This window comes from Trachypithecus francoisi, unplaced genomic scaffold, assembly GCF_009764315.1.
Source record: "Trachypithecus francoisi isolate TF-2019V2 unplaced genomic scaffold, Tfra_2.0 Lachesis_group7, whole genome shotgun sequence".
Classification (NCBI taxonomy): domain Eukaryota; kingdom Metazoa; phylum Chordata; class Mammalia; order Primates; family Cercopithecidae; genus Trachypithecus; species Trachypithecus francoisi.
Window position 1 is genome coordinate 25613730 of NW_022681472.1, and position 13029 is coordinate 25626758.

Sequence of the window (13029 nt, forward strand, 5' to 3'; positions counted from 1 at the left end):
GAACTAGATGTGGCTTATATTTGCCATTAAGTTACTCAATAATCCTTTATTTCAAATGTGAAGATTTATAAAATGGGTTATTGGAAGAATTAAATGTTAAGGTGCTGTGAACAGTGTCAACTACCATATAAATATAATAAATTATTAAATTACAAGTAAGGTCTTAAGTGCAATTATGAAAGAAGATACAATATAAACACATTAAAATCTCTAAAGCCATGTAAAACCCGAAGGCATTAAAATTTATTAAATGATGCAATAACAACAGAATTCTTTATTTACAATAGCATTATTTAACATCAAATAAGCAAATAGCATCAGCAAAGCAATATTAACTTGCATAAATGTATTTAAAATTTCTCTGAATATATCTACCTTTGCATAAACTGCTCACACTAGAAATACAAACATCAATGCAGGTGAACAAAGTGATGTTCAGAGTCAACTCCATTTTGAAAATAAATCACAACCTGAAACACTGTAAGCTTTCTCCTGAAGAACCATAGTTAATATATTGCTTAATTTTACCCTTGTATAATCTTTTCATATACACACATCTCAGATGCAACTTCATGAGGAACTGTACAAATAAAACTCACAAATGACAAAGGAAAAAAATGACAGTTAAATGTTTGAAGAAATGTATCATCATCACTATTCAACAACATAAAGGTTAAGTGATGATGCACTTATTCAAAAATTGTACACAATTCACTATACAAATATAATACATTGGACAGCTATGTAGGAATATACAAGACTTAAAAACAGATCTAAGGCATTATGCTAGATTTTAGCATTTTGAGGTTCTTGCACATAGCTTTTACCTGTAGTAAGAAACTTAAAAGATTTTGTTTTAGTCTATAAAGAAACACCAGGGAGAAAATTCTAATTATAATCGAAGCCACTACAGTAATTTTCTTTTGTGCAGAGAATGCTTTGCTCTTAGGCAGCATACTACCATACAAACACTAGAAAATTTTAAATTCACACCAACAATTAATGGCTTAAGTTGCATTTCAAAATTGATTGTGTATCTTTGGGTTCTGCAAGTGGATCTGTGCCACCCATTTCATGTGTTAAGCCCATATGAACTCCATTTTTGAACACAGATTAAAAATTGCATTATATAAACTGCAAAAACATTGCTTTCAATTATTACAGGCCATAAGAGATACACATAGGGAGAGGGGCATATTAATCTTTGAGTCAAACGAATTCATTGTAGTAAAACAGCTCACTTCACTTTTTAAACTTACCACATTACATGAACACTTAAATGAGTTTTACAACCAAGTTAATGTATGTATACTTTTCACATTATGTTTTTCACATTTAGTAATATAAGCGAAACACTGATTATTTGTTCTATTAAACGAAAACCAAGTACTCAGTCTAACAAATTTATTGTGTACAGCATGAGAAATACTGATAATGAAGGGAATTGATTTGGCTTTTGCTTCTATAGTGATCAATATGATCAGAGGATTCCTTCACTTACTTTTCTTCTCCAAATTAGATGTAAAACAAAAATCCATTACCTGATCAAAACCATAAGACAATTTATCATCTTTTCCTTCAAAACAGCAATGATCATGAATTATTATAAATTACCAGTATCATGAGGTTGCAGATTTGTCTAAATTAGGATCGACATTAAAATACAACGGGCAGATGGATAAAAAAGAAGAGATAGGTAGATAGTTTTGGATGGTGTTGTAGTGAAAAGGGACTTGAAACTAAAAACAAAACAAATCCAGTTTAAACTCCATTTCTTTTTTGTGCTGTGTGAAGTTAAAAATCATTCTAATTCACATATTTCTAAACATTAAAACTGGTCACACTGAATTGTATGCCACGTGAGCCTCAGCACACGGGGAGGTCCTGGAGTCCTGGGCCAACATCTGCTTGTTTTTTCCATCACAGTTGGGCAACCCAATGGTTTGGTGGAGAAAAGTAGAGCCTTTTGAGGGGATATATGAACTGGTAGCCACTGAGAAGTGCTGTTCCTTGGCCACCTCCCTGTATTGAGATCCCTCTCAAGTGGAAAAAAAGTAGCAAAATGCAAATTTCCAGAAAGTTTCTTTAGTATGGAGCAACATTTTCAAACTGTCTACTTACCATCTATCTTTGGGTTATATCTCTTTCTATATTTCCGTAATCTGTACATATAGAGAGAGATATAAATATAAATAGGGGTAGTTTGTACATATTTCACCCTGCCACAAATAAACAATCAAATTTCAAGGAAAAACTTCTCTGTTCCTAAAAAGCCTGGCTAATGAGATATTATAAAATGCTTTGCTTTTTAGACATCAAAAAGATATCATTCTGAAATTTAGGTAAGAAAGGTATTAGGGGTTAAGGAGAAATAGCTCAAAAAAGGTCATCAGTTTCTTGGTATTGCAGTTGTCTGAAACTGACACCCATTAATAAAAGATTATTCCCCTACCAGAGTGGGCAAGAAAAACAACCGTAAAAGTGGCCTGCTTAGTAACATGTAGTCTTTCTAAGGTTCATTAAGAAAGAATATAAACATATAAAAATCAAGAATTGGTTCCTACAGCGGCTGCATATCATACAGATTAGATAAATGACTTATGAGCAGAATCACAAGGTTTAGAAAATAAAAAGTCGTAAGTCTACAAATTAGGTCTAATCAAGGCATTGATATCCTTTACAAAACACCTTTAGGAGACATTGCTATGAAGATATCTAATTTAATACTGAAGTACCTCATTTTTGAGTCAATTCCACAATATGTATACCTCACAAAAATTATACAATTAAAACACATTAAGTTCTCAACTTAAATTATTGCTTGTTTACATATAAATCGGATTTTATGTACCTTACAAAACTTCGGCTTAGTCAGCACTGCTAAAAAACAAAATAAAAAACACATGGCAGAGGTTAAATCTGTCGTGATATCTGCTATCAATTTAAACACACTGGCGTTTTCTCCCATTTTGGAGGCCAGAGTTGCTGGGGAACAGAATATACATGCTTCCAAAGCAGGTATCCTTAGCTCGATTGGTATCAAGTCTTAACTTTGCTCTTCTCCTTGCCAGTAAATGCATTTTTTTTTTTTTTCTGAAATTCAATACTTAGCAATTGGTAAGTGGCTGGCAAAACATTTAAGGAAATAAAGGGCTTACCTGGTTTCTGTAGCTTATATTATTTTTTAAAAAATGAATGAAAGTAGGGAGGATGGGGAATGAGAGAGGGGAAGGGAAGAGTCAGGCTGACAGGGAAGAAGAGATGCTGATTCAAGCTGTCTGATCAAACTAAAGGGAACTTAATATAGAAATGAAAATTATTTCTTCTTGATTCATGATTCAGGTGAACTAGTTTGGTTTTAACAGAGAAAAAACAAGGAAAAAATATTTGCTAATGTTAACAGCCCTCTCACAGGCTCCTTTTCATCTGTTCAGTAACTGGAGACTCTTTCCAACATGGTCTTTAGCGCTTTCTAAAGATACGACTGTGACTTTGTTGGTCTTCATGCACTGGGTGTGTCTGTAAATATGGCGCTGTCCACGGTGTCTGTCCTGCTTCCATCCCAAGTTCAGGCTTTAGCTTAAAACACTTTTAGTTTTTAAAAAAATTCTTTTCTTTCCCCCAGATAAAATCTTAATCTTTTGCACTAGACTGTTAGCCAGGGAAAACAAAGCAAGAAACCAGTGTCTGGAACCGAACAGGAACAGAACAAGAGCATGGATCTCCTTAAATACATACATTTAAATACATTCAATCTGACATGGGTATGAAATTTGCCTGTCAACATTTACTTTGCAGGAGAGATCTAAGTTGCACTAAGGTGAATGCAGTGAACAGACTGAGCGACTGTCTGGATGCGAGCTTCAGACTGTCAAGAGAAGAGGCAGCTCCTCCTGCCACAGCCGAGTGGATGCCACCCTGGGGACCAGGGCCCAGGCCTGTCTGCTCTGGCAGAACCGGCTGGCAGGTCAGTTGGTTCGAAACAAATAAACACAGCTCTCCAGACTGCAAGTGTTTTGAGCAAGTGAGCCCGGTCAGCTGAAGAAGCAACTGGCTACTGTCAGTGTCAGCAATATTTCTGTAGGAAAACAGACAGATAAAAAGTTGTGAAATATCTTTGAGGTTTTGATAAAACCATCATAAAGCCCATCACAAAAACATCAAAATCCCTGACTATTTTCAGTAAAGCAAATCACTGAGGCCGCATCTGGATGAGGACATTCGATGTGGAGGTGAACAGGCAGAGGGCGCCATTCCTTCCTTCACACAACGCTTCCAGGAGCCAAGGAGGAGCCCAGCGAATCCTACATGCTATTTCTTGCAGGCCATCGTCTGCAAATGGATGACGAATCTCTCCTTAATGACCGCTCTCCAACCAACAACATCCTAGCTCAATTTCATTTCTCCCACCTTCAATAAAGATGACTGAACAATTCACCCAGCTGCTTTTTGGCAGCATCCGATCCAGAAGGGGCCACTGCTTCCTAATCCTTCCTCAAATTCATCCAGTACAAACCCTTCTTCTATAAAATGGCCCTCCCGATTTTCCCTAATCAGATGCTCCCAAGGTTCTCTGGGTGTGTTCTCCCTGGCTTCAGCAAGCTAAATCATGATGGATTTTGACTCCTGGGGTGTTCTTTTTTTCTTTTTTTTTTTCCTTTCTTTTTTTTGAGACGCAGTCTTTCTCTGTTGCCCAGGCTGGAGTGCAGTGGCACAATCTCGGCTCACTGCAACCTCCGCCTCTCAGGTTCAAGTGATTCTCCAGCTTTGGCCTCCTGAGTAGCTGGGACTACAGGCGCCCACCACCGTGTCTAATTTTTGTATTTTTTGTAGAGATGGGGTTTCACCATGTTGGCCAGGCTGGTCTCAAACTCCTGACCTCAGGTGATCTGCTCACCTTGGCCTCTCAAAATGCTGGGATTGCAGGTGTAAGCCACCGCGCCCAGCCTCTTGGGGTGTTCTTGCTGGTTTTTGGCTATGTGCTGATGATGTGAATGACTGAATACCAAAGGTTATAGTGAGCAAGTCACGTGGCATTGTTTCTTTGGTTGGTGCAAATATATCTGTCAATGATTTTCTTTGGCTATTGACTATCTTCCTTCCAAAAGTTTTCATTCACTTAGCAAACATTAATTCAGCATCTATTATATGGTAGGTGCTGAGATATATCCACAAGACATTCTTTGTTACTGGTATCACAAAAATTGCCCAACTAGGCAAGGCAGACAACATGGAGATTATAATTGTACCTTGCTACAAATCAAATTATCATAAATAACATGATCTGAGTTCTGTTAGTGGAAATACTGTCTGCTTTGGAAACATGTAACAATTGCTTCTGGGATTTAGATATTTAGACACAGAATTCCAGGCCATCAGGGCCATTAGAAATTATCTAATGTAAGTAAGATTAGAGAGGAAGCCAGCTCCAAATAATGTATTTTACCTTAGTACCCCAAAAAGAGAGTTCTGGGGAAAGTATTGCCAGATCATGAGTTCTAGTGGCCAAAGGTGGAATTACATTAGCCCCTGGTCAGATGCACAATTCTCCTAAGCTTACAAAATGAGCTTAGAATACCCGTGATTTTACTTCTTCTCAGAGAAAGAACATTTAGCATACTTTATAATATAAAGCTGAATAGATGCGTATTCCTAACTTGTGTCACTTTTATGATTTCATATAAAAACACTCCATGGTGCTGATTAAAATATGAAAAACCCTCAATTTTCCAGTTAGTCTAGAAAAAGAAACTCTACTGAGAAGTATTCATACCTATTGCATTTCTGAGGCTTAGAAACTGTTTAAGGCAGTATTCTCTGGCATGGACTAACATCCAGGAGCAGCCACCGAAGAGAATCAGTTTGATGAAGGAGAACGCTGTGCTCCGCACACACCTCTGGAGTCGCACTACCTGGGGTGTACCCTGGCTGTGTCACTTAGGGGTGGGGGCCATTTTGTACCTAATACTTCTTAGGATAGTTGTAAGGATTACACAAAATGATGCACATGAAGTGTTTAAATAGTTCTTGGAACATCATAAGTGCTCACTGAATGTCATCACCACTATCACCATCATCATCAACTAAAAGCCGACCCTATTAGTGATCAATTTTCGTAACACTAGTAAATAGAAGTAATTACAAGAGAACCATGCTGCTGAGCAGTAAACTCAATTTTAATCTATTTAAATATATCTAAAATATAAAGAAATGCTGTAAGTTCTTATAAAAGGAAGAATCTTCTGGTTAGGTCAAATAACTGCCCTTCTCTAAATACATATTTTTGGTAAGTCTATGGCTGTACATACTAGCTCTGCTTAAAGCAAGGTACCACTATAATTTCCAATTCAAGATAAATGGAACAGAGTCAATTAATAATGGATGACAGTAGTATCTTGTTCAACAAATAGAACCAGATTACCACTAACAATTCTGGAAAAGAGCAGGGCACAGAGGCTCACGCCTGTAATCCCAGCAGTTTGGGAGGCCGAGGCAGGCGGATCATTTGAGGTCGAGTTTGAGAGCAGCCTGGCCAACATGGTGAGACCCCGTCTCTACTAAAAATACAAAAATTAGCTGGGCGTGGTGGTGGCGGCATGGGCCTGTAACCCCAGCTACTTGGGAGGCGGAGGCAGGAGATTCGCTTGAACCTGGGAGACAGAGGCTGCAGTGAGCCAAGATTGTGCCACTGCACTCTAGCCTGGTTGACAGAGACTCCGTCTCAAAACAAAAAAAAAATTCTGGAAAAAGCTCCTTGATTCATAACAGCAGCAGCAGAGCTTATTACGGAAACACAGGATGACGACTGAACCCCTATCAGTGTGCACATAAGTAGCACGGTGACAAATGGAAGTAACTTCCGGTTATTTCTGATGAATGAAAAGGGATATCCTATACAGATTATTCTCTGGCCTTAGCAATCAGCATGAAGAAAGTGCAGGTGGATGAGGCAGATTCAAGAGTGGGACTAGAAAAAAACAGGGAAAGTTGATGAGGTTATCAGTGGCCTGGGCAAGACAGTAACAGACAGGCGCTGTGTTGCCCAGGATGGAGTGTAGTGGCTGTTCACAGGTGCAGTCATAGCTCATTGCAGCCTAGAACCCCTGGCCTCAAGCCAGCTGAGTAGCTGTGACTACAAGTGTGCCACCCACTGTGCCTCACCCAAAAGACGCCTTTGCTGGGAAGAGAGAACATCCTATATTTACTGAAAATTGATGTCTTAGATCCTAATGCTACTCTTTCCATTTGGGTTTAGTGGGCCCCCATGGGGCACCAAGATGCACGTGAAGGTGAACCCCTGGTCCTGCCAGCCTGCCGTGTGGCCCGCACCACAGGGCTGGTTGCAGGCCCGCCCCTAAACCCCCAGCCGGGCACTTTCTACCTTGGTTGATCTGGGTCACCAGTTCTCGAAGTCTTCAGGCTAGCTGGTGACCCTGCGTAAATTATCTCGTCCTCTGAGATTCAGTCTCCTCATCTGAAGCGGTGGGGAACCTTAAATATCTATGAAGGGCCTGGCACTGTCCTTGGTAAATTCGAGGCCAAAACGTTCACTCCATTCCCTTGCTCTGGGAGGTTCCTCCCTCCTGAGATGAAGAATCCCAATGCCTGGGGCTGAGGATGCTTCCAAAAATGTAGCTGAATATTTACTGTCTGTCCACATTGTTTATGAATATCTTTCTCATCCCTATAAGATCTAAATATTGAGAAGGGAGTGGCACCAAAGAAGGAAATTATCCCTTCTCGGCCTTCTCCAATGCTACCTGCATTAAACCCTTAGAAAAATCTCACAAGTGCTCAGTGTTCCCTTCAGGGAAGTGGCAGGAGGGTGCAGGGGTTAAGAGTGCATATTTGGGGTCAGCTGGCCTGGATTTAGTTCCCAATGCTGTAAGACCTTGATCGAGTCATTAAACTCTCAAAACAGTAGCTCTACCAGACAGTTGTGGTGTGGTTTAAATGAGGGAATCTAAGTAAAACTCTTTTTTTTTTTTTTTGAGACGGAGTCTTGCTCTGCCACCCAGGCTGGAGTGCAGTGGCCGGATCTCAGCTCACTGCAAGCTCCGCCTCCCGGGTTTACGCCATTCTCCTGCCTCAGCCTCCCGAGTAGCTGGGACTACAGGCGCCCGCCTCGTCGCCCGGCTAGTTTTTTGTATTTTTAAGTAGAGACAGGGTTTCACCGTATTAGCCAGGATGGTCTCGATCTCCTGACCTCGTGATCCGCCCGTCTCGGCCTCCCAAAGTGCTGGGATTACAGGCTTGAGCCACCGCGCCCGGGCGTAAAACTCTTAATGGAGAATAGGCTTGCAGTAAATGCTCAGTACATGTTGGTTGTTTCTGTAATTTTTTAAAAGGCAGAATGTGGGACCATCTCAGTGTTCTGATTTTATAACAGCTGGATCTCTTCTTCTTGGAGGTTACATGGCAGCTGAAAAAGGGCACAAGGCAGGGCAGATCAATTCCTGAGGCTCTTGGGAGACAGGGGTGGCAGACTGGGCCCATGAAATATTTGAGGGCCTTAACCTACAGAGTGGCTTTCTCGGGGCACCCGCTCTGCTGGAGCCCTGGCCTAGGCTGGCATGCAGTCACATGATGAAGGGTGAGGCAGGGAGGTCTAATCTCACTGTGGTGAATTCAAGGAGGGAGATGTGAGCCTGGCCTCCCAAATCCATTTTTCTCCCATAGAGATATGATGTGCTCAGAGGTTGAGCTCCCCGGCACTTTTGGGTTAAAATGGTCCCTCTGTGGGAGCCCAATTATCAGTAACGTCACTGTTCTTCTGGGAAGTGTGTTCCTGATTTCAACTTCTGCACATAAGCCATGACTGAGTTGTGTGGCTGCTCATTTCCTGTACTCAGTGGAGGAGAGAACAGAATTGGCACCAGGAAAGATACCAGCCCCTCTAGGTATGTACACACAACATCTACAGGACTCCCACCAACAGCCAGCACCTCTGCCACTGAGGACTGTGATTCTTAAAAACAAGAGAAACCGCATGGAGAATATTCACACAGTAAGTTAAAATCTGGAGCAAATTTATGCTATTACTTTCTCAACTTGAATGCTAGTATTAACCAAATCATCCAATACCCACTTTTTTTTTTTTTTTTTTTGAGGAAATTGAACAACAACCCTGTACTGTCTCTATTGGGGGAGGATTTTTTTTATTTTTATTTTTTTTTTGGAGACAGAGTTTTGCTCTTGTTGTCCATGTTGGAGTGCAATGGCATGATCTTGGCTCACTACAATTTCCGCCTCCCGGGTTCAAGCAATTCTCCTGCCTCAGACTCCTGAGTAGCTGGGACTACAAGCATGTGCTTCTATGCCTTTTGTATTTTTAGTAGAGGTGAGGTTTCATCATGTTAGCCAGGCTAGTCTTTTTTTTTTTTTTTTGAGACAGAGTCTCACTCTGTCGCCCAGGCTGGAGTGCAGAGGCTGGATCTCAGCTCACTGCAAGCTCCGCCTCCTGGGTTTATGCCATTCTCCTGCCTCAGCCTCCCGAGCAGCTGGGACTACAGGCGCCCGCCACCTCGCCCAGCTAGTTTTTTGTATTTTTTAGTAGAGACGGGGTTTCACCGTGTTAGCCAGGATGGTCTTGATCTCTTGACCTCGTGATCCGCCCATCTCGGCCTCCCAAAAGTGCTGGGATTACAGGCTTGAGCCACCGCGCCCGGCCAGCCAGGCTAGTCTTGAACTCCTGACAGGTGATCCGCCTGCCTCGGCCTCCCAAAGTGTTCGGATTATAGGCTTGAGCCACTGCGCCTGGCCAGGAGAGGATTTTTTATTTTTATTTGTACAAATTTATGGGGGTACATGTGAAATTTCATTACATAATGCATAGCGAGTGATCAAGTCAGGGTTTCAGGATGTCCATCACCCAGATGCAATACATTTTTAACTATAGTTATGCTACTCTGCTAACATTACATTTATTCCTTCTAATTGTATGTCTGTAACCTCTCACCCACTTCTCTTTCTCCTCTTCTGCCCTCACAGTCACCCTTCTTAGTCTCTGTTATGTATTTTTCCACTCTCTACTTCCATGTGAATAAATTTTCTAGCTCTCATATGTGAGAACATGCAATAGATATTTGTCTTTTTGTGCCTGCCTTATCTCAGTTAAGATAATGACCTCCAGTTCCATCTATGTTGCCGCAAATGACATGATTTCATTTTTTTTAATGGCTAAATAGTATTCTACTGTGTATATGTACCACATTTTCTTTATCCATGTATCCATTGATGGACATACAGGTTGATTCTATATCTTTGCTATTGTGAATAGTGCTGCAATAACCATGAGTGCAGGTATCCCTTTGATATACTGACCTTTCTTCCTTTGGGTAGAAACCCAGCAGTGTGACTCCTGGATCAAATGATAATTCTGTTTTTAGTTTTCTGAGAAATCTCCATACTGGCTCTACTAGTTTACATTCTAACAGTGTATGAGAGTTCCCTTTTTACAGTATCTTGTCAACATCTGTTATTTTTTGTGTTTTTAATAATAGCCATTCTGACTGGGGTAAAATGGTATCTCCTTATGGCTTTTATTTGTATTTCTCTGATGATTACTGATGCTGAGCATTTTTAATATATCTGTTGGCCATCTGCATGTTTTCTTTCGAGAAATGTCTATTTATATCCTTTGTCCACCTTTTTTTTTGAGATGGAGTCTCACTCTGTCACCCAGGCTGGAGTGCAATGGCATGGTCTCGGCTCATTGCAACCTCCACCTCCCAAGTACAAGTGATTCTCCTGCCTCAGCCTCCGTAGTTGGGACTACAGGCACATGCCAACACAGCTGGCTAATTTTTGTATTTTTAGTAAAGATGGGGTTTCACTAAGTTGGCCAGGCTAGTCACAAACTTTGCCCACTTTTTAATGGGATTATCTGTTTTATTCCTGTTGAGTTCTTTGTATATTATAGATATTAGTCCCTTGTTGGATAAATGGTTTGCAAATATTTTCTTCCACTTAACAGGTTGTATGGGAGAGAATTTTTTAAAAAAGAGCTACCAATTGTGAAGGGTAATATCCCTTACCTTAAAGGGCCACATAGGCCCATTTACCTATGTGCCAAACTGCTCAGAGCTCTCCCTGCAAGAGATCTGCTGCTAGGTACATATTTCAATTAGGTCTAAGTACTAATTATTCTACAGTTTCATTGGCTGAACATGGTAATATCATTCTTTTTAGAACAAGTGTTTAACAGGCCAGGTGTGATGGCTCACGCCTGTAATCCCAGTGCTTTGAGAGGCTGAGGTGGGTGAATCACCTGAGGTCAGGAGTTTGAGACCGGCCTGGCCAACATGGTGAAACCCCGTCTCTACTAAAAACACAAAAACTAGCCAGGCACGGTGGCGTGTGCCTGTAATCCCAGCTACTCAAGGCTGAGGTAGGAGAGTTGCTTGAATCCGGGAGGTGGAGGTTGCAGTGAGCCAAGATCATGCCACTGCATTCCAGCCAGGGCAACAAAGCAAGACACTGTCTCAGAAAAACAAAAAACAAAAGTGTTTAAGGTGTAATAAGCAAATAATACAATAATATAAATAATACACTAGATTGTTCCTAAACACAACGAAATATAGAAAACCCTTAGGAAGACTTAATTAAGGGAGTGAACAATGTAAGTTAATTCCTCTTTATCTTCCTAAAAATCTAGCCTTATAATTCAGAAAAAGCAAAAATAAAAGTTTGCCCTAACACAACTAATTCTTTGCCACTTTATTTCTTGCTTTGCTATCATAGTATCATTCCAGGGCAAAATTACCGTTCTTTTGTTGGCTATGAAGATTACAGGAAAAAAAGATAAATAAATAAATAAATAAATAAATTAGCGTTCTTAGTTCATATGGTACCATCAGCTGAGTTAAAATGAGCTTAAAGAAATAATCATTCACACAAAAGCACTGTATGCCAAATGAAACTAGAAGATATTTTACAACTATCTTTAATCTACTGGTTGACAATATATCTATGCCAGTTTTGGTCTATCAAATATTCATGTTTGCTTTACTTCCATATTCACATATTTCACTGTTCTTTCTTACCCGTGTTGTGTCTCCCTCCTGCTTAATCATATCCATTCCAGGCAGCTGGTTTGGGAACAGGTTGCCTCCCCTCAGAGCAGGATCATTAACCTGAGGACAAGAAGACAGGACAGTGGCTATGGGGAGCAGGATGTCCAAGAGTGCACTGGAAAACAAGTGGCCACCGCCCTTCCTCTGTTTTTAGGGGTGTAAAAACGGGGAAAAGGAACTGCAGAACAATGGACTGATACCTACACCAGCTCTCCCATGTACGTATTTTGCGGAGTCCAGAGGAACATGAAAATACTTATGAAATACTAGCTGCCTTCAAAATTAACCTTTATCTTTATCTGCATGCTGATTGAAATCAAATTCAATTGACTTAATAATAGAGCCATTTTTGTGCCATAACCAGTATGATTTCTTGCCTTATTCAAATTACACCAATGACTCACATTTGCGACTTTCAAGTCATCTGAGAAGTTCCTGACATCTTTGCTACTTAGGCAAGTTATTAACTCTCAAGAGCAAGTGTGAATACCCAAACTAGTGCTGGATTTTGTGAATTTACTCTGACCAAATGAACTATTCATTTGCATTTGTACACTTCTTTACACATTAGAAAGTAAATGTACGAATGCTAATAGAATGATTTTTGTAGGAAGATACACTGCAGTTGCGCCTTGGGGCTTCCAAATTAACCACGGGATTCAAACAGTTTAAAATCATGCAGAAGTTTCTAAACAATCTGGATTGTTGAAAACGCATGAAATAAACATGCATCAGTTTGCTGCTGAGCAGACTGGATTAGGATCGTGTTACACTAGACTATGTCAATAGCCCTTACTTTGTACATTTTTCCTCAGCAAGCAAATTAGGAGTTGCTAGTGGCCCATTTTTGCAGGAAATACAACATCAACCCTACATTTCTCCACTGAAGAAATAAAAGCATATATATCTCTCTATAAACACACGGCATGTATTTTAAGAGATAGGGTCTTGCTCT

General features: G+C 40.4%; 1 protein-coding gene across 12 annotated transcripts in view; it reads right to left on the reverse strand.

The window, feature by feature from the left end:
* Positions 1–242: 242 nt before the first annotated feature.
* NCOA2 (nuclear receptor coactivator 2) overlaps positions 243–13029 on the reverse strand; it is a 306182-nt gene continuing 293395 nt past the window's right edge. For 5 of the 12 annotated variants that reach the window (XM_033203006.1, XM_033203007.1, XM_033202998.1 and 2 more), the window contains 2 exons: positions 12045–12134; positions 243–4078 (listed from right to left, as the gene is read on the reverse strand). In XM_033203006.1, the coding sequence (XP_033058897.1) occupies positions 4067–4078; positions 12045–12134 (102 nt within the window). In that variant the 3' untranslated portion in view covers positions 243–4066. The remainder of the gene's footprint in view (positions 4079–12044; positions 12135–13029) is intronic. The other 7 variants (XM_033203000.1, XM_033203001.1, XM_033203003.1 and 4 more) reach the window with 2 other exon arrangements.